The sequence below is a fragment of the Ceratosolen solmsi genome, unplaced genomic scaffold, assembly GCF_000503995.2.
Source record: "Ceratosolen solmsi marchali unplaced genomic scaffold, CerSol_1.0 scaffold6, whole genome shotgun sequence".
NCBI classification, from domain to species: domain Eukaryota; kingdom Metazoa; phylum Arthropoda; class Insecta; order Hymenoptera; family Agaonidae; genus Ceratosolen; species Ceratosolen solmsi.
In genome coordinates this window covers 17,123,375-17,147,583 of record NW_011948414.1, presented here as the reverse complement: position 1 = coordinate 17,147,583, position 24,209 = coordinate 17,123,375, and the positions used below count along the sequence as shown (strand labels likewise).

At 40.0% G+C, this 24,209-nt stretch overlaps 1 protein-coding gene across 1 annotated transcript in view; it reads left to right on the top strand.

Moving 5' to 3' along the window:
- LOC105368515 (uncharacterized) overlaps positions 1 to 24,209 on the top strand; it is a 213,967-nt gene that overhangs the window by 184,130 nt on the left and 5,628 nt on the right. Inside the window, exons 7-8 of the mRNA XM_011507528.1 lie at positions 19,483 to 19,619; positions 22,540 to 22,875. Coding sequence (XP_011505830.1) covers positions 19,483 to 19,619; positions 22,540 to 22,875 — 473 coding nt within the window. The remainder of the gene's footprint in view (positions 1 to 19,482; positions 19,620 to 22,539; positions 22,876 to 24,209) is intronic.

The window sequence follows — 24,209 nt, the reverse complement described above, 5'->3', positions numbered from 1 at the left end:
TTTCTAAATTTATCATCCGATGAATTTGAGGAACTTTGTAACGTAGATCCTGACGCGACTCCACCCACTCCCCTTCTTTCTTCGACAGGGTCGGTTATACGCGGCTGCTCGTCCACGGAAAATTATCTAAGCCAAGGCAATAAATAAGATTATAGGGAAATCGATACGCGAGATAATACTGTTATTTTTGGGACTTGAATCATCCTATTTCGTGCTCAATGGACATTAAAAAATTGGATCCAACAAAGTTACGTGTAAATGACCGAATGACTCACACTTTATAAAAACGTCTTATCTAATAATAAATATCCGTAGTTAATCTAGAGAGCGCAGACGCGCGTACGGTATCTATTACATTTATTAAAAGACGAAATGTACGATATTTCAAAAAATAAAAATTACTTTCGTAGGATTTCATATTTCTCGCCATCTTTCTGTATCAAACAGAAAATTTTAAGATGAAACTCAAGGATCGAAGATTATAAATTTTAGACAAATTTCCATTATAATTATAAATTTTCACACACGCGCCCACGCATGCACAAACGTAGCATCTTTTTAACGATAATTATTTTTTAAAATCGAGTCTCATGCTTAAATAACTATCTAGATTGATGAAGAAATAATTGTTTTCTCGTCAGCCATACGAGTGAATCCATTTCTATCTGATCATTTTTATAATAATGAATGGAAAACAATGAAAAAGAAAAAAAGACTAAGGTAATAACAAAACAAAATAGTCTGTGAAAGGAAAAGTGCTGAAGTGTAATAAAATTGATTAGTGTGAAACAAACGGAAATGGCACTTTAGTCGCACGTCGAGCGTTAAAACGATGTCTGTTTACCCGTAATTCTGTAGCGTCTCGACCCCACTCAGTGACTTCCAGACTGCTTATTATAATCAATTAGCAGCCCGTTATCTACCAGCACGCGACTGCTGGCATACGCGGGGGTGGATACCGTCCGGATTGTACTGAAGGCACGAGGGGCGCAACCCTCCGCTTCTTTTTTATATTCGAAGTTTTCGTCGGCCTATAAGAAAGGGAGGGAAGCACCGCGTGCGCGAGAGGCAACAGGCTGATGATCGTCAAGATTCTATGGGTTTTTTTACTGGGACCCTACAAAAATGAATGGATAGAGAACGCGCGCGCGTGTCCATGAACGGGGGATTGGTGGGTGTGCGTGCGCGCGTGTGTGTGAGAGAGAGAGAGAGAGAGGCTGAGAAGTGGCAGCAAGGAAACATTCAATTTGAAATTCATAAGTCGAATGGCATTTTACTAATGTTATGTGGACTTGTTGTTGGCACTTTGAAACGATTTGAAATCTTACAAGACTAATAATTTACTTTAAAATTCCATAATCATTCCATTTAAAATGTAAAACAACAAGCCTTACTTTACTTTTTTATTTTATTAGATACATTAATAATATAATGAAATAATAATAATAATAATAATAATAATAATAATAATAATAATAATAATAATAATATATCCTTTAATCAATCTTCGATTTAATAACACACTTTTCTCTATGTAAAAGAGCAAATATTATAAATAATAAAAAGTAATGTTGAAATGTTAAAAAACATTAAAAAGTTATATATCGTAAATATAAATAAAAATAAATTGGGTTGAGTACAAGTACTCTATATATCGTGATAGTTTAATTTTAAGCCTTCGCCTACGTTGAAATTGCGAGAAACATACGGGGTAGCCCGAAGTATACGTGGACGCACGTACGCACACCGATACATTGACGTGTGCACAGGAGACATTTAAAAAACGTAAAAATGAAGGGAAGGAAAGTGAGAAAGAGGTAGGGAAAAGAGGGATAGTTCTCGCGCGTTTCTCTGAAGATCTTTAACGTTTCTCCTGAAACTCGATACGCTCGACGTGCCATTAAACCGACACTAGTCGGCTTTGGCAGTGCGCGAGGGCAAAGAAGAATGAAAGAGGTCGATAGAAGGAAAATGTGAATCACCCCTGAAACGATGAGGTGGGGTTTTTGTTAAACTAAAAATTCCATAAAATGACACGTACAAGGTTTTCTCTGCACCAGCTAGCACTGCAAAAATTTCAACGTTAAGTTGGACGATCATCAATTGCCATACGCACACACGCACAAAATTTATGTACCTATATGTAAAATAAATCATTAAATATTTATAATTGTTGGAATAACTTTTTCATTAATACATATTATATGTCAATTGAATTGCTTGAAAAGTGAAACAATAATTGATCGTATTTTGCAAAATTAAACTTTAATTAATAGGGGCAAAGTGATTAGGCTTAGCATACATTTATTGTAATGACTGTTATATATATATATATATATATATATATATATATATATATATATATATAATAGTGGATATTAATAATACTAGTGATCAATAAGTTGAGAAAATAACGTTTTATTAAATATGTCAAATTTAAGTGGGCCAATGAAACAAATAATTATTAATTTTTAAGCTTCACATTGTCTACGATAAACTTTGGATGTGAAATGGAAATATCAGCCAAATCAAAGAGCATCGAAAATCAATTCCAAATGAGAAACATAATACTCTAAGATTATAGATCAACCCCTATATTTGAGACAAAAGTCCAAAAATGCGCGTTGTAGACGTTGCGAGGACAAGCAAAGCTCGCGGGAAGATGGATAAACGACGTCAGTCCCATCGTTAAACGGGAAAGCCCCAGGGGCTGTGTGCGATTATGGTGACGGTTCGCGCGTCATCTGTATAGATATCAGCCTGACGTCTAGACGACACTAATCGTCTTCCTGTGGAGAAACTCGTGAACGACACTTTGATAGTGCAAGGAGACACGCGTCCTGGCCTGTTATTTCTCGAGAATCAGCACTTTGGTGCTGCTTTTATCGCAGAAACCTAGAACGTAGATCGTAGTGTGTTGCGTTATTTGCCGTAATAAGTGGCTTTGGACACACACGTGTGTATAATCTTCCGTGGCCCTCGATTTCATTGTTAGCCTAATGAAACCGTTTGTAAATTGGTACGAAATTGCTGCTAGTAGTCTCCATTACTAATCCGAAAGCTATGCTTTATTTATGCTTATAACGTAAAAGAAGTATGAAATATTGAAAAATAATTGATCGAGATCCGCTCGAATGATTGAAAGTCGATGAAGCGATATACACACATATTTACAACTTCTCCATTCGTTTCAAATTTTTTAGTTCAATAAGATTATTAAATTGGATATGGCGGGCGCACAAAAGAGTCCGGGAGCTCCCTAGAAGAGGCGACCTTTGCCCGATGAAGAAAACCTTGTGTCGAATGATTGCTCACAATCACCCGTTTCCTATTCAGAATAATAAACACATATTCCAATGATGAATTTTCATTGAAAGTAAATCTTGTAATTTAGGGTATTCGTGTCTTCGAGCTTCGAACTTCTCTTACGATTTTAACCATTTTAAGCAACTATTAATTCAGAAAATATCATAAAAATTGTCTCCCGAGCCATTCCCCGTAGTAAAACTAAACTTCAGAGGATGAGATAAAAATCGTTAAACAGGGCAAATAAAAAATAGAAAACATCAAAATCGTAAGAAAAATTCAATACATTATATATATATATATATATAGGATAGACAAAGCCAATAATTCTTCTATCGCTGGCCGGCGCCGATGGTCCTCTTCGCGTATATAAATATGACCACAATAGCCTCTCTCGAGCAATCGACGCCAGGAGCGACTCATCGACTATCGGCACATCGAGTCGGGGTTGTTATAATAAAAAAAGCTCTGCGGGAGCTTGATAAGCCCGAGGGTATTTCACACTCGGACAGGCCTTGCATCGGGATAGGGTGGTAATGTAGCGTTATTTAACTCGGTTACCGAGGCTCGCTTCTCCTTCTTCTCCTCCTTCTTCGTCCCCCCCCCCTCCCACGCGTGTCCTCGTCCTCGACCTTCTCTTCGCGAGCCTTAAAAAGGAAAGTAGGGTGCGAACGTCAGTGCTCGCCGTCCCGTAAAAAGAGCGAACGCGCGGGGGCGGTGACGCGCATTAAGCGGCCGCTGGTCTCCATGTACGCGCGACGTAACGCAATCCAGTGGGCGAAAGTTTGCGCGAGCTTCGCCATCCCCTCTCACTCCCCCTCCCTCCCTACTACCATGCTCCCCGTGCTCACCCCATTTATCAAACGAGTGGCCGAGTTCTTTGGATGCTGACCGAAACGCTCGATTCAATGATGTTGAAGAATTTTTGAGATTTATGCCCCTCTGAATTTTCCCCGCTTTTTATGTACTTAGTGGCAAGGCGGAGTCAAAACATCCAACTCTAAAGGTTCATCATAAGGGATATATAGGCGAATGGTTTTCAGAATGGCAAGTAAAATGACTCGCAGACAAATAAAATAGGTAGAATAAGTTACTTAATATTAATTGTAAATTGATAAACTATGACAACATCTAACATCTCTACAGCTCTTTTATTAACTTACCGATGTGCTTTCGATTCTCACAGAACTCAGTTTCTCTTATAATTCAAATACGCGCCTCACGGACTTTATAAATTGTTAAGATTCATCAAATTACTGATTTTGTGAAAGATTTCATTCATTGTCAGTAATACTACGGTCCATCCGTAGTAATGACTATTTGACACGTACATTAGAATTTTCATCGACCATATATATCATCGTCCACTGATGCGCGCAATTCTTATTTAATTTTATTTATACAACGTCATATTAAATTAGAAAAAGTAGTGATTTTTAAATAGAGATCATTTGAGCGATCACTTAATGTTGCTATTATGAAGTAAAATTTGGAATAATCGCTGCTCCCGCCTTAGGAAGTTAATACGAGCTCGCATAGGCGGAAGTTCGTTTAAAAGACGACGAGAGACGGCCGGACTTTCAACTTCTTAATCGAATACCCACGAATTGACATAGTTTCTGTAGAGGCCGGATACGTTGTCTCACGATGCCGCTGGTCGCGCGTATTCTGCGGCTCCCCTCGAGAGAAATAAACGTCGACTTAGCAGGCAACACGTGCCAAGAGGCAATATCTTGCGAATATGTTAAAGAAGTCGCATAAATCCGGGTCAGTACAGCGTGAAAATAGAATGTAAAGCGCGCTCGCGCTCCTTTTCACTCACTCGCTCACTCTCTCACTCTCACTCTCTCTCTCTCTCTCTGTTGCCCTCATAGGGCGTCCTCGGACTTATGGAAATGAATACGCGCGGACGTAGCCACACGTCCGAGAAACCGCCGTCGGGGTGCGCACGGGGGCTCGTGTCCGAGTCGTAAGGCTTCTCCGACTCCCCTTCCTCTTCGTACTCGTGCTCTTTCTCCTTTTCTCTCGCATCGTCGCTCACTAGCCTGTCGTCCACGCTACTCTCGCGAGAGCTAGAACTTGCCGGAGGGGCTTCGAGTTTGACGTGTATGACGTGCCGGGCCACGTGACTCGACTGCCCGAGCGACAATCACTGCCAGGCTGCCGACGCGCGCCGAACGCCGGACGAATCCTTAACTACGGCATATTCAAATAATCTCGATCGCAGTTGCGCTTTATAGTTTATGTGTATTGGCCAGCCTTGGGCAAGGGCAAACCGAACGGGAGACGGAGAATTTTCCGTACGGGCAAAAAACTTCCCACTCTCAATACTGAAAATAGAAGTGATGAGCCAAGCTAAGGCAAAGATTCGGAGAACTTATATTTTCTGAGCCGACGAGCCTTTGTATTGCGTGTTTTTTTTATTTTTTTTCATTTTGTCTTTTTTTTGTCTTTTTTTTCTGCTTGTGTATTATTGCTGTTTTATGATATCGGAGAAACGCTTGGATTTGCAGTTGTTGGTATTAAATATAAAGTACTTCGTTGGCACGGCATTTTTAATGTATCCATACTTCTTTGACGGAGATTTCGCAAATTTATTCGATTAAAGTGATCGATAAAAATATCCAATAAATTTATATGGATTCAAGGAAATGGGACTTGAATATAAAGAAGCTGTAGTTATAAAATACGTGTACTTTATATTATAATATTTTTGTTATAGTCGTCGATGGAGAAGCATACGTAATTAAAATTTCTCGCACTCGACAATTTATTATGACATATTTATATGACTTTTGGATAATATATTTTACGCGGGTAATTACAATTCGTAAATAATTTTTATTAAAACTTCTGTCCTTCCGTAATGGATATTAAATGTGAAAATGAGCGTATTTGTAATGCTAGGAGGACTATACATTATTTAAATATCAATACATCATGATTTAATGCATCGCTCGGAAAGTCATCGTTTATTTTCAATTTTTTATTATCTATTAAGTATGATATTTGTTTTAAACATTTATTAATATTTCATATATAGCTTGAGACATGGGTACTTATCAACTCGAGCAATCTTTAATACAAGTTCAATATTACCCAAGGAAAGGAAAAAAAATGAGAATGCTCAATATATAAGTTTGAAAATGTTATAAATCACTGCCAAAGAAATAGAGAGTGAGAGAGAGAGAGAGAGAGAGAGAGAGAGAGAGAAATGAGAAATAGACTAGCCACGATCACGAGCAATTTCAAATGGACCGAATGTTTCACTGTAGAACACTTTTCCTCGCTTTCCCGAGGTGACACCCTTCTTTTATATGCATAGACTCATTTCCTTACGTTTGCTTGTGAATAAGGAGGGTGGGGTGGTAGATGGAAGCGCCACGCCATAGAATTTTGCCTCGGACGTGAGCTTTTTACTTAAACGCTATGTATACATACGCCTATGAACACGCACACTTAGCTGCACCGAAAATACATTATTACAATATATATATATATATATATATATTCTTTTTTCATTATAGCGTCGATTCGATGCACCAATATAGGATTGATGGATAAAAATATCGCTTTTCTTCATCTCTCGTCGCTAATAGACAGCCTCACGAGCTACCCTTATTCATAATTGACAAAATGCCAGATAGTTATCTCACTAAATCACGCTACATCTACTTTTATAGAGCGAATCGCTAATGACTCCCGAACCTCGATAAACGCCGAAGGCAGAAAAAATCGGCTCTTTTTCCACGAGTCATGGCATATTATGCTCAAAGCGCGCACGCTCACTTAGTTGTCGGAAGTATAGCATCTGCGGCACATCCGTCCAGATTTACAGCTATGCGCATAACGATGGCAAGTATCGGTACTCGTGACGTGACGGATACCGATATCGCGCGCAGTTGCGATAAAGCACCTGGAGGCTAAGAGGACGCAGCGCGTCTCGGCGGGCAAAAACCGAGAGAGAAAAATGATAGCCGATGAGCAGCTATCCTTACAACATCCTTCGTATCTATTTGTTAAACCGACAGTCGATGTGCGCTAACTGTTTAGGGCGACCGGGGTTGTCGAGAAAAGCAGCCCCGTGTGTTTTTACGGCACGCGCTCCTGTCGTGCATCTGCCTCGCGATACGTGAAAGGTTGTTTGCCCGACTCCAAACATTTTTCACGTTTCCTCGAGTATGTGAATAGGCCGATATTAATGGCGGCAGCAGTCGGTTCGGTTTACCTGCTTCCTCGTACGTTCGCCCACGCTTCGGCAAATCATTTTGTACGGTAAACCTATGAAAATATCGCTCAAGGCTATTTCCCTCGAAATTCTAAAGTTAGGGAAGGATGCGACGAAACGGTTACGCCCCATGTGGCTCTGGATATAAATTATGGATTTAATGAGTGGATGGTATCGGGAAATTAATTTCGGTAAAAGCAGACGTGCGCGATCTTCGATTTCGATGCCGGCGGATTTGAAGGTGAGCATATGTTAGTAGGATTTCGACACAATGCCGAGTGAAATGTAACGCAAAGCTATTGCTGCTGTTGTTGTTGTTGCTGCTGTTGCTGCTGTTGCTGTTGCCACTGCTGTCGCTGCCGTTTGGAATAAAAATATAATCCGAATTATATCGCAGCTCGTTATTAAGGTGATGGTGTTAAAAGAAAAAAGATAAAAGAGAATGAAAAAAAGCAGCAAGCGTGAATTTTCCGTAAAGTTTATCTCTAGGATAAAGGCTTATCTCACGACGGTTCACGCTATGAAAATTTCCAAATCCGTAGCACGTAAATATTAATGGCGATGCATCACCGGTGTACTCTGTGAGCTCCGCATTTCAATGGTTTGACCATTTGGTGAGCTGTCAACGAAAGCTACGGGATGCGCGATTCGCTTCGCATAAGCGACTTAGTAGGAAACTTATTGGCTCGAAGAGCGCTGGCGGCATTTTTTACGCACGCGACGAACGGAGAAAGGGGCGTATGAAAGTACGAGCGGAGAAACCGAGTAGGGTTGGAGCTCAGGCTTAAAAGATGAGGCTATGTTGTAGCTCACGTTGTATAAAGATCCTTAGAAATACACAGGTGATATTGTGCGTAATAATTGTCCCGTCTCTCTTCCGTAGCGGTCGTTCGTTAGGAACGCGCATCCAAAAATCTCGCAGCGATATATTGCCGCGGTAAGATCCATCCATGTATCGCCGCTCGCTCGGCTGGAGGGGGTTTAACCCTTTTCCCGCGCTCCTAACTATCGATTTTTAGCTCGAGACAGATGAGAGAAAGAGAGAGAGAGAGAGAGAGAGAGAGAGAGTGAGAGTGAGAGTGAGAGTAAGTGAACACGAGACGGAGACACATAGTGGAGAATGGAAAAGGGAGAGAGAGAGAGAGAGAGAGAGAGAGAGAGAGAGAGAGAGAGAGAGGAGCTCGCGCGTGTACGTGCATTTGTACGAGAGAAAGAGACGAGGGCACGTGCCCCTCTCTACTGGCACGCGACCGACCTAACGGTTTCAGGCTTGCGGCCAGGCATCTACGACCAAAAGAGCGAGAACGACGGCCCACCCCTTCCTACCCTTGCCCTCTGCGTTTTGTACGCACACGAGGATACATACACAACTGTGTTATTTTATTGGCTGAAGAGCACGAGAGAGAAAGAGAGAAGGGTCACCCTTTTGGGTTGACGTATTTCCCCCACGCGGCTGCCTCGAGCGGGAGAAGTGCGATCGCTGCAATCTGCGCCAAGTAGCGCGTGTGCGGTTTGTTAGATTGCCTGAAGATGAATCGACGATCAAGTTCAAGCTTTTGGACGAAAGCGATCTATGGATCGCATCGTGGATACGCTTAAGCGCAAAAGTTCCGGATACAGTGATCGAGTGATCAGCATCCGTAATAATAGCTGGAAGTGTCGCGTGATAGTTGACGAAATGCCGACTTGGCGTTTGAAAATCATTGGCTGCGAAATTTATGAACAGTGACCTCGCTCTCTGGCCAATACCCACGCGTCTCGTAATCATCAATTATTTTATGCACCGACAAATCTATGCTGTTAGACAATTAATTGCCCATTAAAATAAAGGATTTTTAATTTTTAGAATAATTTTTAGTATAACCGAGATTATCGGAGATTTTGAATAAAAGTTGAAATTTAACAAGCTTTTCGGAATGAATGCTTATAAATAAATGCTTGGCGAAGAAATAGCCTGGCATTATGGGATTGTAAGGCTGGATAAATTTATAGGGCAACTATCGACGTTAGCATATCCACTTTGCCCTTTCTACCATTCGACTTTTCCATAATTTTCCTTCGTGCAATGCTCGGCCCGAAGCTTGGAAATCGCCATTCAGGACGATAAACGTATAGAGAATTAACGAAGCGCGAGTGATTTAGAGCAACTATGTAAATCTCAATTGTTAATCTGGCTCAAGGAAAATTAAGAGCCGTGGTGGGCCAAATAGTTCATTGTGAGAGAAATTGTTCTTTCATGAGAAATAAGAAGCAAATCGAGACGCTGGAGGTCTTTATCCAAACTCGACAACTAAAATTGTCCCGATGACCATGTCCGGAACAATCGGAAAGTCCCTTACGGGGCCCGTGCGATAGAATCATTGTCAGACGGACCTGAAAGGCACGTGTGAATTTACGAGCTCTGATTTTTCCGAATCCTATGCACCAAACCGATCGAGAAAGCCCGCGGCTCCTTCACATGCGTGCGCACATCTACATAGCACTCTACATAGCCCCGGCCGACAGGTCTTATAGTGTGCCGCGCGACGGAGAAAGGTAGATAGAAATAGAGAGAGAGAGAGAGAGAGAGAGAGAGAGAGAGAGAAGCAGGATAATCGAGTGACGCGAGGCCCTAATAAAATCGTAAGTCGCCTGACTGCCTCCCCCGTAAGAACCCGCTGCGGCTTTGTTGCGCAGCAGCCCTTGCACGCGGGATTCGTAAGAATGCCGTGGCTGACGCTACCTTGGGAGAAAATCGGGCAGATGCTTGATTCTCGGCAAGAAGGCCCCGAGGAGAAGGAGACCTCCATGCTCTAATGCGATCCCCGTTTTTCCCGAGCAAAGTATATCGCGCGCAACGCGACCACAGCACCGCTGGCGTTTATCTTATAATGGAGAGCGACCCTGGCCAGCCGCCTGATATGCTGACGATGAATACAGAGAGTGAAAGAGAGTGAAAGAGAGAGAGAGAGAGAGAGAGAGAGAGAGAGAGCGCGCGTTGGAATTATCAGAGGCTGTGTTTTTTTTTTTGCTGTGATCGTACCATCCGTGCCAAGTAGGTGTGTCGATAAACCATCGAGACACTCTGATAGTTGAGTTGACAATGCTGCTGGACGGTGAGAAAAGGAATGGTGGAAGGTGGCGACGATTAAAACACGAGGAAAATTGTAGTATTGCCCCTCTATTTATTTGGAGAATAACTACCGATTGGACCACTTAACGGATTACGGACTTTAAGTTTCATCTCCCGTTGTCCTCACGGTTATTTTCTTTTTTTTTCTGTATTTTATTTTTTTTTTACTTCATTAGTCGCGTCTAAAATAATACACGGTTGTTGATTATTTTTCAATGAATAAAAAGAAGATGAAAACAGGGAGGGAGAAAGAGAGAGAGAGAGAGAGAGAGAGAGAGAGAGAGAGAGAGAGAATATTAGCAAACGTTAACCTTCAGAAAATAATGTATAATGTATCGTGTAAAGAAACATTTAACGAAAGTTTTGTCATTTATACTCCAATGGTTTTCGGGGAAAAATGTCTCTAATATTCCATTATTCGCCCCATACTTCTTTTTCGAAAACCCATAAACAGTTCGTGGAAGAGGAAATAAGCGGGCGGCGGTCGCGCGAGAACAGAACCCCGAAAAACCATCGATTGCAGTGTGGCGAACGCGTCTCCTTCGGAGATTTCGAAGACGCAGAGAGGAGTTTCGGGAGACGCGGATAATGAGAAAGGAGAGAAATCACTTTGGCTCCGAGTGATGGGCAAAGCACGTGCAGAAGAGAAAGAGGGACGGAGAATATATCGATTTGCGGAATTTTGCGACCGAACCGAAAATTTGGGAATGACACAAGGAGAGCTGCTGGCTATACTCTTCGCCCCGACATCGCATGGCTGGAATTAGAAAAACGGTAGAATTATATTACGGAGAAAGACCGCAAGAACCCCATCTTTGCCGATTTTATCCGAAAAATCCGACAGAAAAGTCGTAAATGGAACTAATTTAGCTTTTTACTCTTAAAATAAGACTTATCCGTTGCTCTACCGTATAATCTGCAGTAGTCAATCGTATGGCATGTTTATTTAATGCTGATACGGCTTTGAGAAATTAATTATTTACATTAATTTATACTTGTTTACTCGTCACAAGATATAATTAGCGTGAATTCGGCAAAGCCTATACTGTGATCATTGCATAAGCGGCGATGATGATGGAAAAAATCGCTGACCAATGAGTAAAAATGTTACAACGAAATTTTTATGACCAATCGAGGAGTTTTCTAATTTTGGCATTTAAGAGTGTAAGTGAAGGGTAGGATGAAAATAGTATAGCAATCATAATGACGCATACTACATGTCCGAATGGATCGTCAACAATAAACGACGCTTTCGCACAGCGCGAGTAAAGAAACAAAAATAAAAAACAAAAAACAAAAAACAAAAAACAAAAAACAAAAAAAAAAAAAAAAAGAATAAAAAAGAAAGAAAAAAAAAACGTTATACTAATAATTAAAAAAAAAAAAAAAAAAAAAAAAAAAAAAAAAGAATAAAAAAGAAAGAAAAAAAAAACGTTATACTAATAATTAAAAAAAAAAAAAATAATAAAAATAAAAATAAAAAAAATAAAAAAATGAATATTGTATTCTACCTATTTCGCATGCTAATACACAGTGTTCACTCCGTTTCTTATCCCCGTAATTGAATTTAAATTTCATACAAAATTCTACATAAATTAAACAATGCCTAGAAAACACAATATTTTCAACAACTCAAAGGCATTCGAGAGACTCTAATAAGCGTAAAATTAACGTTATAACATATTACGAGGAATGAGAGAACGTGAGTTGGCAAGAAGAGAAAGAGAGACGTTCAACGCGATAAACGGACTATACACATACTATATACAGAGTTAAGCACAAGGTTTATACAACCAGACGAATGACGTGTACATGTGTACAAGCGCGAAATCAAATCGAGCCGTGAAAATAACGATTTCCCTTTGTGGCGAACTCAGACGCATTCATTGGGTACATCGGCGCTTAGGATGCGCTGAGGAAGAGGAGGACGTTCCGCGTGACTAGACGATTTTTCCTCGATGAGGAAGGCTGAGTGAGGCGCGCGATAGAAGGACGGCGCGTTCGGTAGGAATGGGGGAGGATAGGATGGGGAGGGTAGGGGACGGATGCGTGCGCGTGAGTGTGAGCGTGAGTGTGCGTGTGCGTGTGCGTGTGCGTGTGCGTGGGTCTAACGCGGGGAGAGGGAAAGGCCGCCGGCTCGGACTAAATTGATGTTTTATGCAGATGTGGCGGCTGAGCGAAAGGAAAAAAACACGCCCTCCTCGTGGCTTTCTCGTCTCGGAACAACAGCGGATCTACAGAAACGCCGCCAATTCCCGGCTACCGGGCGTCGCCCTGCTCTCTTATGCGATCCTCTCACCCAGCGGCGAATCGAGCTCCCAGAGATGATGGAAATCTTCGCGGGCTCGCTCGATGGGCGGAGAAACGCGTCCCAGACACGTTATTTTTTGTTTATCTTCGTGGCTGTGAGGCCGACGAGATGCCCGAGTTATTATGCAGCTCCAAATGATTCGAGGGAAAGTTTTCGAATGCCCTCCCTACCTATCCACCCTCGTATTTAATGATTTTTCGGATATTATTCGGAGACTGGGCTTAATGTTGAGAAATTTCTGTAACCAATTCATCCGAGATTGTTAAATCGAAATTTCACTTTGAAATCAATGGCTTCCTTTATTCTTAACCTGACTCGATCACCCTTAAAAATACCAATCCCACTCAAAAGTAATAGCGATAATTATTAGAAGAATTTCATAAAGTTAATGCACGTAAGATTCATAAGAATATATTATTAATTCACAAGTTTATTTGAGATTAATTGAAAGGCGGTATGCAGTGATTTAGCTCGAAACAGGTCTTTTTTAATTTTAATACATCCGGAATTCAATTGTCACTATGACTTTTTATATCACCTGACCACCATGCTACCTCAAAAACATCGCTTTGTCCCTCTTTTATTTCATTTTCAATAACCTTCGAGCTCATACATATATATATATATATATATATATATAGACCTCTATAGGCTTATGCAATTTTTTTGTGCAGTAAGCGGAAATAGAAAAAGAGCGCGCGCGCGTGTGAGAGAGAGAGAGAGAGAGAGAGAGAGAGAGAGAGAGTGAAGGAGGGGGAGAGGAGCGAGTAAGGGAATGAGCGGGGGTGGGGGACCAGGACTGGTCAGGTTCGCAGCTACGAGACTGATCCCACCGATGATCGTAGGACTGCACGCACACAGGACCTTTGGAGAAAAAAAGCAAAGCGAGAAATCGTGAACCGGGGAGGGGTGGCAGGAGGACAACGAAAACCAGCTGCACACGCGATGCAACTACGACCCCTAGAGCTATCGTACGGACTTATAGAATACCGCATTCGACGATTTGTGTGTGAATGCGTGGGTGATGGATAGATGCTTCCACCACCACCACCGCCACCCCTCCTCCTCTCATCCTCCCCCTCCACCCCACCTCCCCTTCACTGACGAAACTCACTCTCATCCACATTGGCTTCATTTCTCCTTCTTCCTCACTCTCGTATAAATAGATATATTCAAGCGCGTATGGCGATTTCATTGTCCGAGCTTAGTGCATTTTTCTAAATGTGGGTGCGAAAGCTGAACGAACGTAACGACCCTCGTGTAATATCTCATTTTCTCATGTGAAAGCATTATTGCGTCCACGAATGAATGTCGTTCGTTTCCTTCCTGTCTTCGCTCCTCCGTATACAGAGGCAATCAGAATATCGCTTCAATTCCTTTTCATCGGCGGTTTTGTTTTTCCGTTTTTGATCGCCTGATAATATATTATGGCATGGGAACATTACTGAACGACGCTTGAGCTGGTAGTTGACGGTGTGTCAAAGCTTTTCAATTAAAGTTATGTCGATTGCTCGAGAAACATTTATTTTCAGGACGTACGATGCGCAGATGCGATAAAATTCAATTGTCACCCAAGCGACTTTGGGGAATGATGTTTTATTTATTATTATAGTACAGTCGGTAATTATAATAATTGTTTATCAATCAATCTACCCACGTTCCCTCCCTCGCCATTCACATGCAAAAGTTACTTTTTTTAAATAAATAATTAATAATTGCCTCACTTATTCACGAGTCCAGTGTTTTTTGTTTGTTTGTTTTTGTTTTTTTTTTTTTTTTTCGTAACTTTGCATAAGAATATTATTACTTCACTACTCAATAACTTTAATTTATCAATCACGACGACTATGTATTCTAATGAGCCTAACTCTGTGTTAATCTGTGACTTACGTCCTCCCCATTCTCAAATCGCGTCTACCACGACTTAAGCCATCGCGACTACTTTCTTTATTACTTATTTCCAAAGTACATGTACCGGGAGGGCCAATAAAATTGGTCGTTTCACATTGCCGTCTCGTTTTTCCGCATAGTGCATCGCTCCGTAGGTGCGTGCCCCATACCTGTACATTATCGGTACGTTAGAAAAAGTTGGCCGTTACCTCGTTCCTTCGATTTTTGGCGAATCTAGATATCAAAACACAAAGCAAAGAATTAGAAAAAGTAAGCAGAAAAAGTACGTTGGCGCTAATAAAAGATAGCGAGACCTTCGAGGCAAAGCTCACATACTCATCGCTTTTTCTCCTTATTACTTCTCCTCCTTCCTTTTCTCCTTCCTCCTCGATAATTTCGCACGCGTTTGTCTACGTAGTCCCTTCCCGATCAAAAAAGAAAGAAAACCTTAAAAGACTCGAAAGTCGTTGTATCAGAGCTCTATCACTGTATCATTGGCCACATAGTTCGAAAGTAAAGAAAAAAGTGGGAAAGTGACGGTTAGGCATCTCATCTCTTTTAGGAAAAGGGCGCAGCTGGGTACAAAAAGTTATAACGTTCTTTTCTCGATTGCGCTTCTCTTGGCGCTCTATTGCCGAGTTTAGGGCACAGACAGACGTATATAACGAATGACGTCAAAGGGTGTGCACGCCAATGGTGAGAATAGCAAAACTAGAAGAAATCACCTCAAAAAGTGCTTAAAAGATTCGACCCCTTCCATACCATCATTACGATTTTCTCTTTTTCTTTTTTATTTAATCTGCTTTATGTTTTTTTTTTTTTTTTTTTTTTTTTTTTTTTTTCGTTTTGTTTTTGCTTGATTTTATCCTTGATGTCGCGCTGCCTCTCGTGTGAAATTCAATATTTTTGACGCACTGGAAATTGCTAAAAATTCTCCGATTCGTCATCGTAGTAAAATGTACGTATTAAGAAGTGAAAATATATAAATAAACGTAGCTCTATGGGGCTGTAATTGGTTGAGAAATAAGATCATATTGTCATACCTAGATTCTAATGAATAATCAATCTAATTTACTGAATCGAATGCAATATGAATAATGCATTAAGTAAACAATAGATAAAACACCATACGGCTTCGAATAGCTTGATTTCCCCATACTGATAGGTCTGATTAATAACCTCTAGTATATTTATTATTATTATAGCTATAAACATTAATTATTCGTTTAATAATTGAATTGTATTTTAACAACATAATTATATTTATCTTTAATAAGAATAGAAATTTTTTTTTTTAATGTATATTTAACGGTAAACAATAATTTATAATTTGATTGGTTTGAACAGTTGACATAGAGAATAGAGAAATTTAGGTCGTCATAGTTGATCTAAGTAAATTTTTTAAATCACTATTCTTCATTAAATATACTTCGTATAATGTGTGCATCTATCTTCTTTTCCCATTGCCTCCGTTTGCCTTGCACAGAATCCTAAAAAGATGTATACACTTTTCTACCTGACCCACAACGTAGCTTTTTTACGATTTCGGGGGAATCTGCATTCAGGTATGCCGCACTTTATACGGAAAAAAGGTGGAGTTCTGTCTGTACTGTACGCCAGCTACGATAGAGAGAGAGAGAGAGAGAGAGAGAGAGAGATGGTAGACAATGTAGAAGTAGGAGGGAGAGCTTGAACTGAATCGAAACGAAACATAGAGACTTTTAGCCCCAAAATTTCTTCTGGCCCAGAGATTCACCGGATTGTCGGAAATTTTTTATTTCCCCCCCATTTTTTTCTCATTTTTTCATTCGATCGTTTCTTTCATAGATTTCCATCCCCCTGCACCTATCGAGAGTTACCTGTACGAAGCGCAACAATTTTTATAGAGGCATCGCTCACTTTTTAGCATTCTTTCACCCCAAAACATCGATTGCATGGGAACGCGGATCATCTTGTCATGCGAAAATCTAGGTGATCGCGTTTTTTACGGTTTTTTTTCTTTTTTATTATTGTACTCGTACGCCTCGCGGCAGAACTGACCCTTCCGCAGAAAAGGTCGCATTCCATCTATCTTCCATTTTCCCACAGCCAGGGAGCGTCAGCTCTTTTATCCGTCGTTTTTTGGAAATTAAAAAGCGGCGGCCATACCTCGGAGTGTTACATTATAAAATTTCTTGTGGAACTGATTACCCACCTTTCTTTCGCAAAGACTGTGAATATTCGATGCTTGGCTTTTTTGTTTAATGTAATGATGGCACTCGATACAGTTCTCACATTACTTTTTTTTTTTTTTTTAGAAATACTTGTGGAAAATCTATAATAATTTGATAATTATAATATACGATTATGGAATTTAATTTCAGTTAAAAGTGTTCAATATAGAGTCTAAGTTGGATATTATATTCGAGGAAATAGCTAAACATGTACATTTTCTAATGTACATTTTATCCATAAGTTTGGTTTTTTTTATTTTAAAAAAAATATATTCTATATGTATTATTTTCTTTTCTAAGGTACTTAAAAAAACTTCGGAAAAAAAAACAGAAAAAGAAACAAGCAAACAAACAAACAAAAAACTAAGATTATCTCAGCTGTGAAAAGGATATTTCATTTTTTTTTTGGAGAAAAAAGTTAATTTAATAGATAAATCGAACATTTAATTAAATATAAATAATGACTTGGTCGATGATAAAATGAGCTCTAGTCGAAGGCTATAATTGTTACTTAAATTACCAGAACGACAGCTCTGTATATCGCTTTCTCTGTATTCTCCGTATTCGATCACGATATTTAAAAACAATGATAATATCAACGGAAGGACAACGATGCAAGGATATTGAATAAGAAAAAAGAAAGAAAGAAAGAAAGAAAAGAAAAGAAACAAAAAGAAAAGGGCCTATAAATCGTCGTGCCGCGGCATATCGAAGTAATAGTCGTAATGGAAATCGTTATTCTTCCATTCCAAGATTCGTCGTTCACCATTTGATTTTACAGAATCGGCCGTAGAGTTATAGCGAGACCATAAGCTAACGGACGACATCCTGCTGGAGCAAAAATGGTACAAGCATAGTGTGGCCTAAGCATTAAATCATAGAAAAAGGGATTAGAGTAAAAAACGGTCGCGAATTCGCTTAAAAATTCCGGTGAAGCGGAGAGAGAGAGAGAGAGAGAGAGAGAGAGAGAGAGAGAGAGAGAGAGATAGAAAAGGGTTGCACATAATGCGAGGGAGGGCGTCATAAGATAGAATGATGAATACATATGCTCGCGTTGCCGGAGGTAGGGGTCCGCGTAGGTAAAGGGGTTTTTTGTGGTCGCTGCGCGCGGCTGAGCTTGGCCAATGAGAGCGAGGCCCGTCGGCTACCTCCGACCAATGGCTGGCCCCGGCCGGCGACTCTCCGAGTGGGGGTAGTTCTCGCCCTTAGGGCCGTCGCGGCGCCGTTGCGTCACAGCAGCACTGACACTCGCTCGGCGTTGGGCCGCGCATCAGTAGGACGACGCGGCCGAGAGCACGCGAGATTGCGTCGAGAGACTACGTCGTCGAGGGTCACCCGTATAATCGACTGGCGAATATTCATGAGCGCTGCTCGGACCATCTCGGCGAGCTTCCGCTTGGAGTTGAAGTCCGTGGGCGTCACGGCCTGGATCTACGAATTAAGTGTTTCGATGTGGTGTCGGTGAAGAGTGTCGAGGAGTCGCTGGGGTGCCAAGGGAAGATGGTCTTCTTGGAGGAGCCAAGGATGATCTTTACGGACATGAGGCTCGATGCTACCAGCACGCCGACAAGCAGACCCACAAGCTATCGCGGCCATCATCGGAAATACCGGCCGCAGAATAACAATGACTGTACGTCATAAGTTTCCGTCTTTTATTCCTTCATTCCTTATTAATTGAGATCGTTGATTAGAAGTAAGGATGGTTCGTAGCCGAGTTTTCTCAAATCTCGTCGATTGCACAGTGCTCGTATATTCCAAGATTATCTTTATTTTATGATCCTAATAGTTGTCATCGTGTTTGCGGCGATATTTTAACAGAGATTTTTCAAATATTGTTTTCTCTCAACATTTAATTAAGCTTGAAAATTATATCTCCAATGTATTTGTTAAATTATTTTGCGAGACGACGCTTGCTTTGAAGTTTACAGCAAATATTGTATTTAGCAAGTAATTAAAACAACAACAAAAATAAAGCTGACAAAGTTCAATTTTAGTTAGCAATCTGTAATGAATCCGTATGGTAAAAGAAAAAAAGAATAGACCAACATTCACTACACGAAAGATGAAAATATTAAAAAAAAAAAAACTAAAACGTTATTAATGAAAATTGACAATAATAATGCTTAGAAAAATATTATTTATAATTGGCTATATGGCACGATGCAATATTTATTATCTTATAATATAGAAATTGGTATTTCCTGCTAAAGGAATGAAAAAGACACGGTTTAAGCTTACTTTTAATAATCCAATATATATATATATATATTAATAAAACTTGATATAAAATATCTCTATACAGACATGTACGGGATAAACGCGCGCACAAAAACACACGAAACATCTATAAAAATAAAATTATTCTGATTTTTGAACGGAAAGGATCAGCTATTGAGAGAGGGGACATAATTTTTGTTTACAGATGCCGATTTACATGGCGAAGTGGATGGTGCCGATCTCAGCGGTGACGACCGGAGCATCGCGAGTGACGTGCAAGATGGAAACGAGCCCCACTTGGATCACGACTCAATCGACTCCGATAGAGAAGCTCTCAACCTGGTAAGTAAGGGAAATTCACGTAAGCGCACCCACGCTCGATCGTCAATACGATATCCGATACTGATAACGCTAGCACGCGACAACTCACAATAGAATAGGAGGGAAAGGTGAAAAAGGGCTCGGTGAGATGTGATTGGTTGGTTTAGAAAGGGAGACGGGGGCTTGATTTCTACGCGGGCGAGATAATCGAAGTGACTTTGGGGTCGAGCCCGCGGTCGGACGTATTGGGAGTGCGCGGGCCGGTGCTCACCGACTGAGTAGTGGACGGGGCAGGTGGTCGGAAGCCCCGCACGAGAATTAGGCCCAGCTAATTACGGCCCAACAGGTGACGACATCGAGAGCGTCGGTCGAGTCCACGCCGCGAGAAATTACGCACGGGGAGATGGCTATCGATGAGCGCGCGCGCGCAACCGGACTTCCCACGATTTCGTCAGGATTATGGATGATCGCCCCCGCGCGCGCTGTCACAGTCGTTTCGACGCCAATCGCTTCCTTTGAGATCACCGCGCCGTGCCGAGGTATTAGGAACTCGGACCAAGGTCGGGTCATCGACTCGCTTATCTCGGCCCGATGTGCCCAAGGGCTGGCCGGCTCGCTCTTTCGACCTGCGAGGAAAAGCATAGGCGCGCACACCTTGGCGACGGCCAAAGATCGCGGCAGGTAAGCTCGATGTAGCACAATACCTGACTGTAATCCGAACTCTCCATTACTCGTGTAATTTCAAATAAGTACGAACGCCGGCATTTTGCAAACAATTAATACACAACTTAATATGCTAATGAATTTCCGTTATTATTATTTACCTTCTTCTAAATCCTCCTACATAATTCTCTTATGACCAAGGTCGATCCAGTGATATAAAAGTTTCGAACCGTATATTTATCCATCGGAAATGACCATCTGCCAGGTAAAAAAAAGAAAAAAGAAAGAAAAAAAAATGGATCCACGGTCTTTGCCTTTACCGAAAGACAGAAGGAGGATTTTTAAGTAGAATAAAAAGAGAGGACAGTAGCGTTCGGCTTATATATATATATATATATATATATATATATATATATAAAGAGGAGGGAAAAAAAAATATAGAAATTCAATATTTGAGGAATAAATAAGAGTGCGTAGGCCGTGTAAAGAATAAGCGGCCGGGAAGAAGGAAATAGCGCGACGTAGCGCGGGGACATTTTACAAAGCACAAAAGCGCAGGAGGTACCAAAGTGACCAATATCCTGGCCTAGCGGAGTGTAAACAGACCCTTTGTTCAACGGCATTTACCCTACACGCGAAATATATTAAGGGAGGGTGGAACGCTCTGATTTCCCATCGACATTTTCGATTCTGTTATAAATGTATTCGGCCACGGTAAAATTACGTCCTGCGTTACAAAAGACGAGAAAAGCGTCTTCCCAACGCGGAATTATTACTATTAGCCAATAACGCTTAAGACGCGCGTAATCTAATGAGTTCCGAAAACATGTTTTAAAGCCGCGTAATGTGATTACCTAAAGTTCAGTATTAAGGCTCGTATAAGCGATTAAATCTTCGATTGTCATCGTCAAATTATGCACAAATTCACATTAAATATACCGATCTATTATAAGATTCTTGGGCATTTTGTTTTACATGCTCGTTTGAAAAAATTCAATGCCAAAAGTACGTGAAATTATTTGTAAATTAGAAATTTCAAAATTCTCAACAATTAAAATATAATATTTTTCGTCTTAAATCGCTATTTTTAACCGTCCGATCTTCCGTCAAGTAGTAAATTTGAATTTTCCAACAATACGCTCTTTATCAACTAATTAATTCCTATATTCTTTCTTACAATGATTTTAATGGTTATGTATATTTTAATAATTATGTGTGAACTTTGTAAAAATGTGTGCATAATCTTAATGATTATGTGCTACTTCAAACGACGAATGAGTTTAACAAAATGATTGTGAAACTTTTTTCTTTTTTTTCTTCTGTTTATAAATCCTACTGGAAATGACATCCAAATATGGCTGTGCTATAGAAAATTTTTACATGCATGTATTCACTAATTTTTCATAATTTCTTCTCAAATGAGTACGCTTACATGGATAAGATAACATTTCGTACAATGAAAAGTGAGAAATTCATATGCTCAACGTACTGCACATTAATGATAATATCTTTATTTTCGTAATTATTGTTATAAATATAAAAGAGCATTAATTAATCATACGCTAACAATAATTATTAATCGTCTACGTACTAAGCGACAGAGATGGGTGAGAAAGAGAGAGAGAGAGAGAGAGAGAGAGAGTTGATCGGCACGATTAATTGTTACGTAGATTATTATAATCATATAAGTCTATTTCAGAATACAGAAATATTATATTTAAAATTAGAAAAAATTTATAAGGACATTTTCTGCAAAGCTTCAAGCTTACACATTCAATTACAGCATTGAAACCTCATAAGTTACTTTACATATCTGTGTACTTTACTACGTGTGTATTCATCGTTTACAAATTCCAAGTGCGACTGACACTTGTCCAGCTCGTATTTTTACATTTCTCTCTTCAACATTAATATGTGGAAATAATTTCTAATTAATCCGTAAATACTGTGAATTGAAAGGCTACGTGCATCAAAAACTAAAAAAAAAAAAAAAAAAAAAAAAAAAAAAGAATGAAAAGAAAAAAAAAGAAAATATTTGATATCTGGCCAATGCTTTCAAGCAGACTGAATGAATGAATCATTGCTCCGTGAAGCAAAATCGAATAAATAATTGAGCGGTCCGGTTGTACGAGGCTTACTTTAAAAAAAAAAAAAAAGAAAAAGAAAAGAAAAGCACAACAAAAGTCTTGGGCCGCTTTTAGAACAAAAATGTCCACGCGAGAAAAAGTTGAGCAACAACGTATGAAAGAAAGCAATGAAGTGGCACGTTCTGCCGTAGGTAACGGACGTCTCGCAGCGCAACAGCAGCAGCGGCACCAGCGGCAGCGCCTCCTCCCCGAGCTCCGGGGTGAGCAGTCAGCTGACCGGGAGCCACGCCGGCAATACGAGCAGCTCGCAGGCGGCCCTCGCTGCCCAGCTCGTAGGCCAGCAGCTCCTCATGCACGGCTCCCTCGGGGCCCTCAGTCCCCAGGAGATTCAAGCGCTGGCCTCCACCCTACAGCAGCAGCAGCAGTCGCTCCAGCAGCAGCTCCAGCAATTCGCCATGTTCCAGCAGGCGAACCCGACTGCGGCTGGACAACTCCCGGCCCAGGCTCAGTTTTTCCTTCAGAATCAGGTAGGCTTGCCGAAGAGTGCTTCTTTCCTCACGTCGAGGCGAAACGCACGAGATTCCCTTCTCCACCCGAGCTCCCATCTACCATAATTCATTTACTATTTATCGAAAGCTCTTATATATATATATATATATATATACATTCTTACAATAGAATACAATAATTCTTTTTTCTTATCATTACTATTATGCAGCTTTGATGCTGATATATCCCTTCTCGGGGTGTTGCTTTTCCCGATACACAAATATAGGCGATTACCGTTTTATATTGGAAAAGTGAGCCTCGCACCTTGGTAAAACGGATTTTCATCACATGCTCATCCACGAACCATGTCCCTATATCAATGTTATCGGGAAACATGTAATTTAATAGTGGCAGTGCAATTAATAATTTCATTGGAAATAATAGCGATAGCGTTAGAATTGAAAAGTACAAGTTTTTTAGGTTCATACGGTAATTGGTAATTCGTTGTAACGGGGTTGCATTTAACTTTTAATGGGTCGGATAAACATTGTTAAATGTCTATGGAGTCTTATTCGGTGTTAAAAATTGCATCTATACAACTCATTGATTTCATATATTTATAAATGTTGAGAAAAAATTTTAATCGTAGTTTATGATTTTTTAAATCCTAAATTATATCTTTCGACAAGTTTTATGTTAAGGATTCTGTATCAAAATTGATAAAACATTGTGGCTATAATTGTGAATGCAAAATAGATCGACAAATACTTGTGATTCGAGAATATTTAATAATAAATAATTACTGATTTAAATACAATTAACAATATAATTATATTTGAAATTTAATAATACTGTGTCTATGAAATCACACCTTTAAACATTTTGAAAACTCGAGATTCCATAACATATCGATCGAGTCTCCATAAAAAAATTTTTATTTGAAGTACTGATAATATAAATTATTATTATATTATAAATTATTATTTTTTTTATTTATTTATTTATCTACTTTTTTTTTAACAATAATATCAAGAAGGTCAGCTTATTGTAGAGGAAAAAAAGCGACTCCTGGGCTTCTTAATCATTTAACGCTGTCATGATTATTTTTATTTACGTTCATTAGTTCATTTTTCCTTCCTTGTGTTGCGAGGCCCATCAATACGTATTACGCATTCAAAAGAATTTTCCTTTCTTCTCCGCGACTCACTTTTCCACGGCGCGATCGCTTCTCGGACCAAGAAGTCGGCTTAAACGTATGCCAGTCAGGCGATTCATCAAATATCTTCAATTATCGATCTTCCTCGCTCACCGGCACCTAAAAAGAAGAAGAGCTCTTAAAAAAAAAAAAAAAAAAAAAAAAAAAACAAAAAAA